Source organism: Protopterus annectens, chromosome 3.part0, assembly GCF_019279795.1.
Source record: "Protopterus annectens isolate FY-2018-M chromosome 3.part0, PAN1.0, whole genome shotgun sequence".
Classification (NCBI taxonomy): domain Eukaryota; kingdom Metazoa; phylum Chordata; order Ceratodontiformes; family Protopteridae; genus Protopterus; species Protopterus annectens.
In genome coordinates this window covers 216,509,798-216,527,862 of record NC_056731.1, presented here as the reverse complement: position 1 = coordinate 216,527,862, position 18,065 = coordinate 216,509,798, and the positions used below count along the sequence as shown (strand labels likewise).

Here is an 18,065-nt window from a genome sequence, read left to right as displayed (position 1 = left end):
AATAGAACTAAAAAAATTCCAGCTTTTCTGCCCATGTTACTGCTGTGTAGAAAAATATTTATTATATATCATTGTCTGGTCATTTGGCTCAGAAGAGTATGTGGTAGTAGATCAAGGCCCTGCAGTAGTCTTGGGTTTGATTCCCACAGTCTCCATTTTCATACCTTGTGAAGCAAAACAAGGCAGTCATTGTTCCCAGGTCATCAGTGAAAAGAAGCAGTGTGCCCAGTGAGCTTACCAGTTAACAAATGTAATTTTATGTATGTATGCCAAGTGTGTTTATTTTTTTTTTTATTTACATTCACCCGGAGAAGTGCTTCTGAAGTGGACTCATTTTAGCATCCCCATAAGCATGAATGTGCCTGTGGAACTTTTTAGCTGTATGTAGAATTAAATGACGAGGAACAAATTTGTGTTGTAATAAAACTCTGTAGTGGAATGCTGTTTATGTTTAGTAATGTGTACTAGTTCATCTGGAAAATAAATGAGAATTGTAGTTTTGAGTGTAGCAGAATCTAGATACACTAGATGTCTGAATGGAGCAACTGGGGGGGGGTGTATAGCACTCATAAATGTGTATTCTGATTTTTTGTTTTGTAATAGTAGATATAGAGCAGTATGCAAAATATGCTATAATCATATGGGCCAACTCCAAGAGACACTGTTGAAGCTTTGTATATATGGATAATACAGGAATGTGGTAGGTTATAGATCCTTGATGACTAATGAAATATAAGTTAAATGTGAGAGAGTGACAATTATGATACTACTGCCTCCTGTAAAATACAAATAAGGGCCAGAATGGAAAAGAGAATCTGAACTATACAGGTGATTTTTAAGTCACAAATTTATTTTTGTATGTATTCATTTGTTAATATTCCGTTAACGTTTTTGTTTTATTATTGTTCTTTCAGCACTTCTTGAAGCTCAAGATATTGACATGCATCTGAAACCACTGCATGCTCATATTGACATTTTGCAGTCTGTAGAGTTCCAAGAGATCACAAATTTCATTCCTCCTTTGTTCCACACCATCTGCTTAATCTGGAGTCATTCAAGGTTTTACAGAACTCCTGCACGGATAATCGTTCTTTTGCAGGAGCTGTGCCACTTACTCACTAACCAGGTACAGTATACATATTAAGTGTCATATAGATATGCTGCTGTGCAGGTAATGTGCATTCAAAAAAGAATAATGCTTTGACATCATTGAGGCCACAGTCCCAGCTGTACACAGTTTGAGGTTAGTTTGGGGAGACTTGATGTTTATCATTACTGTATTACAGCGTTTGGTTTCTCTAGCTTTAATTTTGGCTGAAGTGCTTTTTTGAGTAGTTCTGTATTTTCCCATATTTTCTGCGTTTTCCTCCTGCACTCCAAAGATTTGCTGGCACTGAGGCATTTTATGCATTCTATTATGAACTGGCACTCCATCCTTGCTGGCTTCCTCTCTTGCCTGGAATTGGATGTGTCCTTCTTTGTGGATGGAAGCAAAGGACAACAGTGTTCTTTACTGCCACAATAACCCCTGCATTTTGGGTCTTGCATCTTGTATTATTGGGTTGACTGCTTGATTTTAGACTGTGAAGGTCATGTTTGTGCCAGGAATAGCTGCACATAGGAATAGGGTTTTGTTAAAAAAAAACAAGAAAAGACCTACATACAAAACCATTTTAAAGATGATTGCTAATTCACCCTGAAAGTAATTCCATGTTGATTTATTATATCTATGTTAAAGTGAGAGCAGCGGTTAAGGATGCAGCTTCATGATCAAAGGTCATCAGGCTGTCTAAAAGTGGAATTAGACAAAATTACTGAAGATGTAGACTGTGCCAAGCAGTACAACTTTTATTATTTTTTTCTTGACAATGACTTGCATAACTTAGAGTGGAAAATTGTTAACTATGCTGCTTGGGTAAAAACCTAAGCAGAAGTCTGAATATACTGATGAAAAAAATGAGAATTGGTCTATGTTCTTCATACTGATCACTGCTGCCCATCACCTTAGCTATATGGGATATAACATAGGATATAACAGCCGGCCAGCTTCTATAGCTTCATGGCACCTTCCACTTGCTCAAATTGTTAGTGATCTCAGCTTGAGCTTAATAGAAAGCAGGTTTTGACACCAAGCCATTCAGAGCTTTCCTGCTTCCAAAGTGAGCTCTACTTTGCAGGCTGTCGAGAATAGACAGTCAGCTTATGCTGTTCCATGGCAGTGCAGATTAGTTGCCTTTCTGGAAAAACCTTCCACATATTATTTTAAATGTTTAAGCTTACTTTTCTATTCAGGAAAGTATATTAAGCTAGGAATATGTGTTTTTATTGACTGTTGTGACTGTTGTGATTTTACTGTACTTTTAATCAAGAGGATGAGGCTAACCCCCTTTTAATCAGGAGCACACTTTTGTTTCAGACAGTTTAAAAGTTAATTAAAACATTCTAACGCTGTTTTTTTCTGTGGAGAAACAGTGTTCACATTACTTTTTGGGCTAGTAAAGTGTCTTAGAGTGTTTTTTACCGTTTTTTACTGGAAAAGTTAGCTTTTTACTAGTTTTAAAATTTTACCGGCTTGTGCTGCTTAGTTTCCTGGGAAAGAGGCACATTTATGGGTTGTCCAGCCATAAAAAGAAAAAGTTAACTAAACAGACTTTGCCACCACAGCAGGCTAGCAGTTTGCCTCAGCTCCAGGTGGGAGACTCTGCTGTGGTCAAAGCTGTTTTTTTCCCCGGATCCCACTGGTGTACATACAGCAACTATGGTCTGGGGGTTAGCCACATCCTCTGCAACTGTTACGGTCCACTCAGTGGGGAAGAGAGATCTACTCTTGTCAGTCTTGAGAGAAGGGGCAGGGAAGATGCCGCTTCTTAACCACGTGTATCCTTCCATGGAGAGGCTGTTGCTATCATTAATAATACTGTTTGTCCCAAGTGTCAGTGAAAACTAAACTGAAAACTAAACATGTATCTTCTCATGCACCAGTTTCTCTGGACAGGAGTAGTTAAGTCTGGCTCAATGTCTTGTACAGGCTCTTGACCCTTCTTAATTAGGGGGTTTCTGGTAAAAGGAAAAGGGATACCTCTTTTCCTGAAGAGATTCTAGAAACAGACTCTGGAGAGGAATGTGAATGTCCCATTTTTCTCCTCAGATTTCTGATTCAGAAATGGAAAAGGTTTTCTAGTCGGTGCCAACAACATAACTAGCGCCCATTCAGGGATAGTGTTTTTCTGGTTTTGCAACATTTGTGTGCATTACTTTCTTATGGCCTGTCTTAATTCTCAATAAATGTTCATTTGCCTGCTATTTTAACATATTTGTCCATGGGTCCCTCTCATTCAAGGCATTCTCATGTCAAAATGTTTTTGAAAAGGGTATAGCATAAGAGACGACCTAGAAAACTGGTGACTTCTTCTTGGGATCTTAATTTTGAATTTGAAGCTAACACTTGCTCCATTTGAACCAGCTTATCTGGCTGACTTTAGGTTTGTAACATGGAAAACAGTTGTACTGATTGCTTTGACCTCTGTAAGAATATCTGCATTACTAGGTCTTAATGATTGGTCAACCATAACTCATTTCCCACAGAGGCAGAATTTATTTCAGAACAAATACTTCTTTTATGCCTAAAATGGTATCTGAGTTTACTATAAGCCAAACAGTACCTCTTCCTGTGTTCTTCCCTGAATCAAAAATTAGAGAGAAACGATGCTATGTATCCTGAATGTTCACAGACAAATTAGGTACTATCTTGACAGAATAAATTCTTTCAGATCTTCTGATCAGTTGTTTATTTCTTCAGAAGGTAAGAAGGAGACAACCTGTGTCAAAATAAGCTAGTTCCAAATGGTTGCCTCGGGCTGTTACCTTTTGTTATTCCTACCTCAACAAAAATATATCGGGCAGGGTCAAGGCACATCTGTCAGGGCCTTAGCTTAATCTTTGACTTTTTGGAAAGGGTTGGACTCTGAGTATTCTAGAAGCACTAACTTGGTCCTCTGTACATACCTTTACAAAGTACCACAAGCTGGAGTCCTTCTCCACATCTATGATTGGCTTTGCTAGGACGATTCTCCAGAGGCTCCTGGACTCTTCTCCTTCCACCTTCCAGTTGTTCTACACTATGGTAATCTACCCATATAACTACTGCAGCATTGAATAAAATGATGAACATACTACAGTTGTGCAAGTAAACTTGCCATAACAGTAGATGTTTGAATGATCACTGCTGCAGTAGCCTCTCAATCCCTCCAACCCCTTTGTTTTTAGGAGAGTTTTTTTTTATGCCAACGTGTGGTCATCTGATTTTTGTTGTTCCTAGCAATAGCCTCTCGGGGCTCAGCCTCACTGTCTCAGTTGGCATGAAAGCTCTGAATGACTTGGCATCCGAACCTATCTTTTAGTCAGCTCAGCTCAAGCTGACTCATGATTTGGGTGTATGTGGAAGATGCCCTGGAGGTTTGGAAGCTGGCCGGCTCTTATATCCTATGCAGGATGTAACTTAATAATTTAACCTACTGCAGCAGTGATCATTTGAAAACCTACTGTTATGGTAAGTTTATTTTCACAACTGTACTGTTCCTATGAGACATCCACAAGCCTTCATCTTGCCCTATGTGGATTATTTTCTCCTATTTTTTTTCTGTTCTTCCTCAATGCTGCTGTCTCTGAAGTGACATTAGCAGATGTTTGAGCAGATTTCTTTTCTTGTACAATAAAATCACAGTTCTTGCACCCTCCATAATTTCAGAATTTGTTTTGCTTAGATTTTGTCAACAAACATTTTGTTATTACTCATTTTAAATAGCAGAAAGAGAGTGAACCTGATTACTTAATTGGCTCTGCAACTTCTAAAAGGGTTAACATATTTCAGAAAATGTAATGTGTGAAACCAAGAGCATACAGTCTCCTTTCCCTATCTGTATGAAGATAGGTCACCAACTTGACATATCTTTGTAAAAAGTGTATTACTTGTGAGCTTGCAGTACCCTTTTTGCAGTGTTATTGAATCAAAAATGGTAGAGCAGTTCAGGATACAGGAAATGGGCATAAGGCAGTTAATGTGCATTGTGCAAAAAAGATGATGTGACGTTGTTAAATCTCGCCGTTTATTCTCACTGATGGGTTCGGAGCTGATCCTTGGCTCCGACACGGCCGATAGCAAAGCTCAAGGTTTGCCAGTAGCTCGAGACCAAGCCCCTTATCCCACAATGCACTGCTGGAATTACCTCAGATCTAGTTTGCCGCAGCAAGAGAGAAATCTCGGTGATCCAGTCAGCTCGGACCATATTTTTGCTAAATCGCAAGTTTACAAATTTCTTTCTCACTCTTTTTCATATATTATCCTCTATTTAGTGTGTGTGTATGTGTTTCTCATTAAAATTCTATGGTTATAAGCAGGTTAGATTGTAGTAGATAGTGCCCTGTGTTGGCTTAGTTTCTTAGAGTGTTGGGCCTTTTGTTAGCCCTATTTAGATTTAACACATTTCTTCTTGTTATTACTATTTTTTAGTGTGGGCCTAGTTAGCCCTGTATTTAACCTCTACAAGTTAATTTTGTGGTGTGCCTGTTTCAAACTTTGTACATGTCATATGAGAGGGAAAAGTGTCATCCCAAATCGGGGTTTAAGAAATGTCCAGATTGTGGACAGAAAATGTCCGTCACTGACGGGCATGTCCAATGTGTTTACTGTCTGGGGACTAAACACCTACAAGACTCTTGCAGTATTTGCCACTCTTTTTCCTCTAGGGTTCTCTTAGAGAGAAGGAGAAAACTTATTGATAGGGGGTTGCTGCAGCATACTTTCTCTGAGGCGTTGGGTAGCCAGGAAGGTGCTAGCACTTCTTCAAAATCATCTAAATCTTCAGGAGATTCTAAAGTTACTAAGAAGGCAAAAAGGTTAGACGGTACAGGGTCAACGGTTCCACAGTCCTCGGAGCTGAGTGTCCCTTTGGTTTGGAGCCAGCTCCAAGTCTTGGAGCCGGTCTCTGAGGTTCCCTCATCTCCTCTGCTCCAGTCAGCACCTTCAGTGCATTCCTCTAAGTCTTCGGCCAGCCTCTCAGATATGGATATGGATCGGCTAGTGCAGAAGCTTCTTTGGGCACCAGGACTTGCTAAATTGTTGTCGGCCCCGATCATTTCGTTGGAGCTGAAGACCATTGAACCGGACTTGACTCCTCCTCCTCAGAGTCGTACTGGACTCTCGGAACCGAAGGAGCCCGAACCAATAGTTGTCGGACCTATGGAACCGAGACCCGCACCGGTGTTATCGGTTCCATCTACTTGGACAACCTCGGTGCCGACCGAGGACGCTAGGAGCCGACACTCTCCTGTTGGGTCCGGGAAGGATAGTCGGACCGATTTGTCGGTGCCGACTCTTCCTCTCGAGGCTTGGGCTCGGATGAGCTCGGCTCTTACCTCGGGCTCGGAGCCCATGGTTTCGGTGTGGGAGGATCGAATGGTCCCTCTGGATCCGTCTACCCCTTCTCGTCAGAGCCATTGTGCTTTCAATGCCATGAGGAGAGTCCTGTCTCCTAAGACATCGTCGGCATCAGTTCGGGCTTCCTTCTCCCCACAAGCACCTGTGTCCACTTCTACGTCTACCAGTCCCCCTAAGCGTAGAGACCCTGAGCCTCAAGTAGCCCCACAGGGCGCCCCCTGTTCTTCCGAGACCTCCCCATGAGGAGGTACTCAGGAAGAGACTGTGCAAGAGGAGGCACTTGGACTCCCCACAGGAGTCTTTGACATCCGACACTGACTTGGATGAGTCAGAAGGGTCCCCTCCATCCCCCTCTGAGGATATCTCCTTTGTGGAGATATTAGAGATCCTGAGTCAGAGGGGCGATTGGCAGTCCAAGCCCCTTACCGAGGATGAGTCAGTGCTCTTGAAGGCTTTTGGGTCTCAACCTTCCACTTCTTGGGTGTTTCCGCCTTACGATGAGCTCATGGAGTTGATCTCTCATAAGGCGTGGGAGTCACTGGAGGCCATGGAACCTGTCCCTCAGAAGCCGAATAAGTTTATCTCTGCCCCAGTGGACAAAGCCTTTTTGATCAAAGGAGTGCCTGTTGATGCCATGGTGGTAGCTGCAGCCATCAAAAAGGAAGTATCTGAAACATCCACATCTATCCATCCTCCTAACAGAGATTCTAGGATCATGGACAGATATGGGAAACGCATGTTTAGTTCTACGACTTTTTCTCTGCTATCGCTGGACTATTTAACCCATTTCATGGGACTACAAAGAGATCGCCTGAAAGAGCTAGGAGATACTCTCCAGGGTACGGTAGCTGCAGGAGTTGCCGACAAAGTCAACACACAGCTCGCTACCCTAAACTCAGTTGTGAACTCGTCCATGCGTCTCATATCTTATGCAGCTGATGGTTCAAGTAGAGCCGCTAGTTCAGGCATTGCTCTGTGGAGACAAGCCAGGATGCGTCTCTGTTCCATTGCGGAGCCCTTTAAGTCTTCCTTTATCAACACCCCATTTGATGGCTCATCACTGTTTGTGCCTAAGGTAAAGGAAACTTTAACCAGGTGTGAGCAGGAAGGCAAGACCCTGTCTGCCGTTGGAGTCTGTTTTTCTACCCCTACTCGGCCTTATCCCAAGGGTCCTAAGGGCAGAAAATTGTGGTTCCAAAAAGCACAGGGAGCCTTTCAGGACACACTCGGAGAAACCCCCCTCTAGAGGCAGAGGAGGGGGTTATAATGGAAGACGCCACCCGCGCGACAGAGGGGGTCCGCAGCAACAGGGTGACAGAGGCCAGTTCTCTGGTCAGCCCTACCACCGCTCCTGAAAGGAGGCCCGGCTGTCCTGAACTGGAAGCACTCGGGGGTCACTTATCTTTGTACCCAGAAGCCTGGCTAAACATAACATCAGATACATGGGTACAAAGCATAATTTCCAGAGGATATTTCATACCGTTCTCTTCCCCTCCTACTCCTGTAAACAGAATCCCAGCTGTTCCACCCAGTCTCAGGGAACAAGCAATCATAGAGGTCCAAAAATTGCTAGAAAAAAGAGTAATCCAACCAGTCCCAGCAGACCAAGTTGGATTTGGAACTTACTCAAGATTCTTTTTGGTACCAAAGAAAACAGAGGACTGGAGATCTATCTTGGACCTCAGCAAACTCAACCAATTCGTAAAGAAAGAGAAGTTCCGAATGGTCACGCTTCAGTCTATTCTTCCCTTCCTAGGGAAAGGCGATTGGATGTGCTCCATAGATCTCAAGGACGCTTACTATCACATAAAGATGAACAGACGTTCCAGGGATCACCTGCATTTCCGTCTGGGAGTCAATCATTACCAGTTTTGAGCCCTGCCCTTTGATCTCACTACAGCCCCCAGAGTGTTTACCAAATGCATGGCAGTGGTCACGGCTCACCTGAGGCATCAAGGATTCCAGGTGTTTCCATACCTGGATGATTGGCTCCTCACTGCTACCACCAGGCATCAATTGACTCAGGCAACACAATATACTCTGACACTCTGCCATCAATTAGGCGTTACAATTAATTTTGAAAAGTCTGCCTTATCGCCATTGCAGCATACCATTTTTATAGGAGCAGAGTTAGATGCCTCAACCACCACTCTACATCTTCCAATCGAAAGAGTCTCACTTCTTCGCCAACACATCATCTCACTGGTGCCAAAGAATAAAGCTACAGCAGCAGAGGTCTTGAAGGTGCTAGGTTTGATGGCGGCAGCAATCCTGGCTGTACCACTCGCAAGGATGCATATGCGAATCCTTCAATGGCTCCATTTCGCTCTGTGGTCTTACCAAAAGCTACCAATGCACCACATGATTCTCATCACAAATTCTTGCAAGAGAGACCTTCGGTGGTGGTTGACATCTCTTCATGTTACAATCGGAAGACTCTTTGTTCCCCCCCAGTAGCCACTGTGACCACGGACCCTTCCCTGATAGGGTGGGAGGGCATTTTCAGGGAAAGACTGCCCAAGCCACATGGACGGATCAAGAGTCACATCTGCATATAATATTCTGGAGTTGAGAGCACTACTTCTGGCATTGCAGTACTTTCAGGACTCTCTTCCTCTAGGGACAATTGCAATTCAGATGGACAACATGTAAGTGGTCTGCTACCTGAACAAACAAAGCGGAACCAAGTCTTACCCCCTTTGTCGAGAAGCCCTCAGGGTATGGCAATGGGCTGTGTCGTCCCACCGTTTTCTGATAGCAACGCACATCCCGGGGAAATCCAGTGTGATAGCGAACAAGCTGAGCAGGGCAATACTGTTGCCTCACGAGTGGTCTCTCAACCAACGAGTTGCAGATTTGATTTTCTTTAAATGGGGCCAACCTTGCTGCAACCTCTTTGCCAGTCACATCATTACCAAATGCAGAAGCTACTTTGTCCTAATACCACCTCCAAGACATTCCCCGAGAGATGCAGTCGTACACGATTGGCCTCCTGGTCTCCTATATGCATTCCCACCTATTCCATTGATACCCAAGGTTTTACAGAAAGCAAAATTGCTGGGAAGGATAGTTATCCTCATAGCCCCCTACTGGCCTCGACAGATTTGGTTCCCCTTCCTTCACCATCATCTACTGGAGGATCCATGGATCCTGGACCCAGTTCTGGACCTTCTGACAAACCCGTCAGGGGACCTCCATCCTTCACTGCAGTCCCTAAAACTGACTGCTTGGCTAATCCACTTCCCCTAATTGCCAGGCTTCATTCACTCTCAGATGATACAAGATAAATCCTTTTGTCTTCTCACAAGCCATCCACTAGGAAACTATACCGCAGTAAGTGGAACAGGTTCTCAATTTGGGCCAATATACAGAAAATTGACCCTTTCCGAGCTCCTGTATTGTCCATTTTAGAATTTTTGACAAAGATTTTTAAGGAAGGAGCAGCAGCTGCCACAGTTCGAGTCCAGTTAGCTGCCATATCAAATTTCCGCCTTGGATTCTATGGGTTGAATGTTATGGGCCATAAGTTATCTAAGGCTTTTCTTAAAGGTGCTTTTCACATGAGACCTCCTGTCAAAATACTTTATTCTCCATGGAATTTGAATTTTATGCTGTCTCAAATAATCCCCCCCTTTGAACCAGCATCTTCTTGTGATCTCAAATATTTGTCCTGGAAGACTATATTTCTAGTAGACATTACTTCTGCCCGCAGAGTGTCAGAACTTCAAGCATTATCTATCAGACCTCCTTACATGATTTTCCATGCTGATAGAGTATCTCTCAGAACAAACTCCTCCTTTTTGCCTAAAGTCTGTTCTGAATCCAATATCAGTCAGGTCATTGAGTTGCCAGTCTTTTTTCCCAACCACTCTAACAAATTGGAATACATGCTGCACAAACTTGATGTACACAGACAGCTCAGATTTTATCTTGATAGAACTAAGGATATTAGAAAATCAGATCAACTTTTTGCATCCTTTTCGGAGGCCAGAAAAGGTAATCCAGTGGCTAAAACAACCCTATCTAAATGGTTATCAGATTGTATATCCTTTGTTTATGCGAATGCAAACTTGCTATTGACACACAAACCTAAGGCTTATTCTACCAGAGCCGTTTCTACGTCTTCTGCCTTTCAAGCTAAATTGCCCCTTGACAATATTTGTGCTGCAGCCACTTGGTCTAAGCCTCATACCTTTATCATGCATTACAAAGTAGATAAGGCTTCCAGGGACAGGTCTTCCTTTGGTTCCACTGTACTGATAAACGGACTTCCATGAGCCACCCAAGATTGAGGGTGCTAGGGATGCTACCCATCAGTGAGAATGTGAGATTTAACAACTTCACATAAAGAAGTTATGTACTCACCATAACGTTCCACGTGAGTTGTTTATCTCGCCTTTATTCTCTCATCCCTCCCTCATTCCCCCTCATGGCTGACAGTTGACTTAGAGGCTAGTACCATCCTGGTTATTCAATTCTTCTTCTTCCCCTTTGGGAAGTGCTTCCTTGTAGAAAAAGAAAAAAAAAAGTATATATACTCGCAACAAACAAGATCAGAGGTAATTCCAGCAGTACATTGTGGGATAAGGGGCTTGGTCTTGAGCTACTGGCAAACCTTGAGCTTTGCTATCGGCCGTGCCGGAGCCGAGAATTGGCTCCGAACCCATCAGTGAGAATAAAGGCGAGATAAACAACTCACATGGAACGTTATGGTGAGTACATAACTTCTTTTTATTTGGTATCATAAATCAGGGGTTTAGCCTCAATGGCAAAAATAGGCTTTATAGAACCTGTGAATTATTGACTACTGTAAAAAGTCTTGTTTTTTTTTTCTTCTTTCTTAATGTGGAATTACATACATTTTTTTAGGCCATAACATATCTATCACCTGAAGAACTTTTGAAAAGTGAAACAGAAGAAATGCTAGAACGTGTGCAGATAGCAGTCAACTGTTTCCAAACCTTTAAGAATTCCTTCTGTAGTTACAGAAGGCAGCTGAAAAGTTACTTTTCCAATGGCAGTGAGTTCAAACCTTGGGATTTCCACTCTCAAATGGTGTTTGCAAGATTCAATGGGTTCCTTGGTCGCCTACTACAGTTGGAGGTACAGAATTCTTATTTTGTGTTTTGTATTTTTCGTAATTAATTGATTGTATGGCATCTGTTACATTATTATTTCATAACCTTGTTTATTCTTGTGTATACTTATGGAATTTATTGTTTTGATAAGCTTTTTGTCTTAGTTTTTTCTCTTGGGCTGAGCCTGAAATGGTACTTTGAGATTAGCACTACCCCAGTTAACAAATTAAAAGTAGGAAGTTTTTTTCTTGTCACAGTGCGGTATAAGCAACAAAGTCTGTAGGAAGTTGAAACTCCTCTTCTCTCCTGGTTTGTTTTTGGTGATAAAATGAGTACACTGAGTAGCCTTTCTTTCGTTTTTTACATTTGCCATTTTCCAGGCTAAATGCTTGAAGTTTGGAAGTTCCCATAATGTGTACTCTTTACCTTGGAAAGATTTTCTTGTTACTGATTAGTAGTTATATGCAGCACACATTTTAGTGTGTCTATGAAAAGTAACTTATTTAAAAATATATATCATACAGTAGTAGAAATATAGTGGGATGAAATCTGCAATTGTGACAATTAGGGAAAATTCCACTTTCCTCTGGATAGTTAGTGCAAGGGATTTCCTTATACCATTTAAGTACAGTGACCCAGGAATTTATTGTTTTGAGGACACTTGAGAATAGATGTGCAACTTTCTGTATGGTGACTTTCCACCACAAAAACAGTTGTAGAACTAATAAAAAGATAAACCTGCTTTCACCTACACTTTATCTTTGATCAGTCTTCATAGACCTATTTGGTAGAGTGCACTTTGTTCAGATTTTCCAAACTGAATTGTGTTTTAGTTTAACCTTCTAAGCTTGTTAAAGCTAATTAGAATACTGTCATTAGCAAGGCTTTCTGCTGTTATTTTTACCCTCCAGAAAAATATATGTGCATTATATTTCTAGTTTTCTTTTGCAACATGGCTCTGTTCATGTGCCAGTCCTGGCTAGTCTAAACCCTTAACCTCGTACACAATACACCCTTTTTCTGTACAACTCTCCTCCAAATGTATTAGCCAGTAAATTGGTTGCTGTCTTTCTCTCTTCCTCTCTCATCATTTCTATAGTGCAGGTCACACTTCTCTTCCTTGTGTAAACAAACAGGATTTATGCAATGCCTCTAGTTTGGTTCTCTGACATATGATATATTTTAATTGTTCTATATGTTCTCACATTTTTTGTACCATGATGCTTTATCCATACTTGTAAATTGTATGTATTAGTATCTGTGTATAATGTGTGCATCCATCTTATTGTGTAGCAACATTTTATTGTACTATGTACTGTTTCCTATATGTGGAACTTTTCTGCTGAAAAAGGACTTGTGTCCAGTCGGACTTTGCCAGTAACCAAATGTAAAATAAATAAATAAATATACTTTTACTGTAATTAAGCCATATAATATACACATTTTTATATGTTTGCTTGTGATGCACTTACATTGTTTACCTAAAACAGAGGCATGTTTAATCCCTTAACTACTGAATCACAAGAAGCTGTATCATTATTTCTGTGTGTTTTGGCTAATTTTGCTTCACCTATGTTAAATAGGTGCTTCTTTAAAAACAGTTGAAATATTCTCAGGAATTTTGCAGGAAACTATGCTTACCATTTGTCTAAAAATAGTTTGTGTGTGTTCTAGCTTCAAAGATAAATAGATAGCTACACAAATGCATGATTCACGCCATACCCAATAGAACCAAGAAGCTCTCCTCCAAAAAAAAGGAAGACAATCTGGTGGTCCCCTGCCATAAACAAGCTCTACAACAAAAGGAGGAAACTGCTGCGAAGTAAGGTGAATTCCCAAGACTGGAAAAACTCCCTTATCAGCCTCAACAAAAAGTTGACATCCCTCATCAAATCCTCTAAAGCTAGCTATGAAAACAGAATTGCAGCAGATAGTAAAGACAACCACAAGGCCTTCTATAGTTATGTAAAGAATCTCCATGGCAATACCCATATTTGCACAATGACACCTCCTATACTGAGCCAACAGATATTGCCAATATACTGGCCGACAGATTCATTGCCAACTTTACCCCTCCCCCCCAAAGGACCAATCACAATACCAGTAGATTGCCAAGCACCCAGTATTACTGCTGCCCAGGTTAAAACAGCACTGTCCAAGGCCAAGAATACAGCTTCTATGGGACCTGACAATATCCCTGGCTGTGCTCTACATGAACTACAGACTGAGCTGGCACCTCACCTGTGTGCCCTGTTCAATTGCAGCCTCACCTCAGGGTTTGTCCCTACTGAATGGTGCACTGCTACAGTCATCCCTCTCCACAAAGGAGGAGCAACTACAGACCCTGGCAACTATTGCCCCATTAGCCTGACAAGTCTGATATGCAAAGCTATGGAATGCATCATCATGGAGCTAATAAACAAGGATATAGGGAATCTCCAAACTCTGGATCCCACACAGTTTTGTTTTGTGAAGGGTAGATCATGCCTGCTCAACCTGGTCTACTTTTTTGAGTCAATCACCAGAGCTGTGGATGAAAGCAAGGTGGTTCATACAGCCTACCTTGATCTGGCCAAGGCCTTTGATACCATTCCCCACTCAGGAATCATAGAAAAACTCACTAAACTAGGCATCAACCCATATATTACTAAGTGGGTTGCAAACTGGCTCACAGATAGAACCCACAGTACGAAAATAACTGACTCCAAGTTAGACTGCCGACCAGTCACAAGTGGAGCCCCACAGGGTTCAGTCCTGGGTCCTCTCCTGTTTGGTATCTACTTCTCTGAAGTTCATTCCAACACAAGTGGACTCTGGCTGACAAAGTTCGCAGACGATTGCAAGTTGGGAGCCATAATTAACTCCCCAAGTGATGATGACATCCTAAAGCAAGTCCTCACTGACACCAATGACTGGTGTCAGAACCATGGCCTTAAGCTCAATGCCAAAAAATGTGTTGTCATCCCTTTTTGGAAAAACCTGGTTCCCGTGAATTACCACATTGATAGTAGTCCACTGAACACAGAAGGTTTCATAAGAGTTCTGGAAACACAGGTTGACAGCAACCTCTCTTTTGACCATCACACTGCCACTGTGGTCAGAAAGTCTTTCTATGTGGCACATCTCATTACTAAGGGTTTTGCATCCAGGAAGAAAGAAGTCGTCTCCCTCTACTCTTCCCTCATTAGGCCAGTCATCGAGTACAATGCCCCATTTGGCATGTACCTCACTAGACACTTGCAACAACTGGAGAGGCTGCAAAAGTACCTCACAAAGAGGATCCTAGGCCTTAAACACTAGTCCTACATAGATAGACTCAGAAAACTCCAACTGTTCTCTGTCTCATATTGCCTACTTAGAGGTGATCTCTGCTTGACTTACAAAGCCATGTCTGAATAAAAAACAAGATGTCTAAGGCAGTAAAGGTCCTGTTCAGACAAAATCCAGAATACAGAAAAAAATCAGTCCAGGACCAAGCACGGCTCCACTTAAAAACACATTTTAATAAAACAATATTGTTGTGTCTTTCAGTTTATCCCGGTTAGGGGGTCGCCACAGCGGAAACTCTGGTCCGCTAATGTTTGGTAGTGGATTTTTACGTGCCGAGTTACCAGCCCTTACGCACAATCTTCAACGAAGGCACGCTCATTCACGTATGCCTCCACACAGAAGACGCTCTAGCTGAGAATCGAATGGGACGTCTTGCTGTGAGACGACAATGCTATCACAACACCACTACCGCGGACTTTAATAAAACAATATTAAAAACATAAAAAGGTTTGTGCTTTCATGCCCAACAATAAGCACTTCATCAGGTCTGATTTTTTTCTGTAAAGCCATGTCTGACCCAGCTCTGTTAGAAATGCTACATCTAAAGAAATCCCAATTCCTCCGCACTACATGCTCCAGAGACCTCAACCTCATTACTGCAACCAACCAAACAAGCTGGAGGGACAGGTTCATAACCCAGAGACTGCCGATGCTATGGAATAGGCTTCTCATACATGTCAAGTGGAGTGCCTTACTGGCCCTCTTCAAGAGAAATCTTGATGAGTGGATGGGAAACAGAAAATTCACCCTGGGGATCACTCCAGTGGCTGTACTTGACAAAGGCTTTGGGAACTAAGGTCGGGTGGCACAATGCCAGGGTAATCCTATGGGCTAGGCTTGTAAAAGGCTCCAGGGCCATTAGCCTAGTACACACCTATGAACCTAAAAGACATTTATAATGTATTGCTTTTGCCTCAGCATGTGAAAAATGAAGATCTCAGGCTCCAGCTCATGACAATGCTGTATATCTGTTTGTCATAGCTTTTATATTTTGTTATTCTGAAGAAAACTTTAATTTTAAAGTGAATAAAACATTGTATGTTACGAGTTTTCAGGAGACCATACTTACCCGCAAACATTTACGTACTGCTTTCAGATTCTTAAAAGAATCAGGACAACACACCTGGAGATTCAACCTTAAGAAGCAGATTATATGAGCTACTTTCATTCATCTTGAATGTATGAACATTTGTCTGCACATGTTGAATGTGTTTTGGTGGGGTCTGTATCACTTCAATGAAACAGCAGAAGTTCGAACACCATATGTTCGAACTTCTAACCTCGAAGTGCAAAAATATCGAATGCTTAGAACAGAGATTTGTTTCCCAGGGAAAAAATCGCTGTTCCAAGAAACACACACACAACTCAAGCACACCATAAAAACAGCAATCCACACACACACACTTAAAATCCTACCTCTAACCCTACACTAAACTGTACATACACTACTATCTATCCACTTACCTTAATCCAAACCCTAACCCTAAGGTCTGTCACTATCGCACACTCACCTGACCTGCGCCCTAACCCTAACTCACCTATCCTGCCCTAACACTAAAGTCTGTCACTATCGCACACCCACCTCACCCGTGCCCTAACCCTAACTCACCTAACCCGCACCTTAAACCTAACTCACCTATCCCGCCCTAACCCTAAAGTCTGTCACTATCGCACACCAACCTCACCCGTGCCCTAACCCTAACTCACCTAACCTGTGCCCTAACCCTAACATCTGCACAATCACACACTTACCTGAACCCGACCCGTAACTTTCCACCACAGTGCTGAAAATTGCGAAGCTGCAGAAACGGCCCACCAAATTCTTTCCCTGGGAAAGAATTTGGTGTTCCGCTGCTTCATGATAAACTGTTTTAGAACTTCACAGTTCGAACATATGGTGTTCGAACTGCTGAAGTTTCGACGAACTGATAGGAACGCGTTTTGGTGTAATGTTTAAAATGACAGCACATGTAATTCTTCTGGGAACCAGTTTCTTTTTTTTAATCTAAAGTAATAAAAGTGATATTTACAGAGTTTGTCAGTCAGAACAAATGTCATATGTGTGATTGATACACAAGGAATGATTTAAAACAAAACAAACAAAAAAAGGATTATGGAGAGTACATACCAATACAGGCCTATGTATCTTAAACAATTTGGCATTTTCTAGTACATTTGTCAGGGAAATAAGTCATAGCATTCTAGTATGCAATGTGCTTAATTGATTAATTTAGGTATAATGAGAGTAGCATATTGTTTCTGTATAATGTTTGCCACTGCACATCTGTATATTTTAGGAGGGGGACTACCATAAATCTAGTGACAGAACATGTCACTATTCTAGAGAAATATAGTTTATCTGTAATTCTGGTGTGTCATCTTAATACCTATATATATTTTGCACATAAGTTGCATTTTTTGCATTCCCTACCATAAACAAATGTCATATTCCTACACCTTGTGAAAATAAAAGCATATTGAAAAATGCCACACTCACTGAAAAAAATCCATGTACATCCTGTAATCTATGCCTATGACAGGGAATTTTATTAGCATAACTTTTGGTTATTTTTAAATAGGTCAAAAATCACAGAGGACTGTCATTCTACTATTACATTTAGAAGCAACTTACTGCTGAAGTTATTTCAAACGTATGAATTTACAGCTATGGAAATGTCACTGTTTTGAAGTAATTTAATTTCACTTCTAATGTAATACCAAGTTATTGCAAATATATTCTAAATATGTATCGCTTCGCCTTTCTTTTAAAATCAAATACACACCCCAAATGGAAACTAAGTGTAATACAAATTGGCAAACTATGACAGTAAAATAAATGCATGCCCATTTTTGAGATAACATCTCATTCACCCTTTGACAGTTGTTAAAACATTTTCAGACAAATATTCATAGACAGTTTGGAACAACTTATTCCTAAATCTGCTACAGACTTGCATGAATCTCAACAGTGGTATTTACTGGGCAATTTTGCTTGGATCCATACAGTAATATTTTGTGATGTTTTTTTTTCCAGTGATCCTTGGAGAAATGCACATGCAATTTCTTTTTGATGTAATGCCAGCTAGTCACTTTTGATATGCTGTGGACCTGAACTGAAGTTTAGATTTGAAGCAGAAGACAAATACCACCCTCTGAAGAAGCTAAATGTAGTTCAATTTGGGAACCTGGCATATTCTAGTGGTGATATAAACTTGCTTGCG

General features: G+C 41.5%; 1 protein-coding gene across 1 annotated transcript in view; it reads left to right on the top strand.

Annotated features, from left to right (window-relative positions):
* DNAH11 (dynein axonemal heavy chain 11) overlaps window positions 1–18,065 on the top strand; it is a 4,606,558-nt gene that overhangs the window by 77,485 nt on the left and 4,511,008 nt on the right. Inside the window, exons 5-6 of the mRNA XM_044065542.1 lie at window positions 915–1,126; window positions 11,306–11,539. Coding sequence (XP_043921477.1) covers window positions 915–1,126; window positions 11,306–11,539 — 446 coding nt within the window. The remainder of the gene's footprint in view (window positions 1–914; window positions 1,127–11,305; window positions 11,540–18,065) is intronic.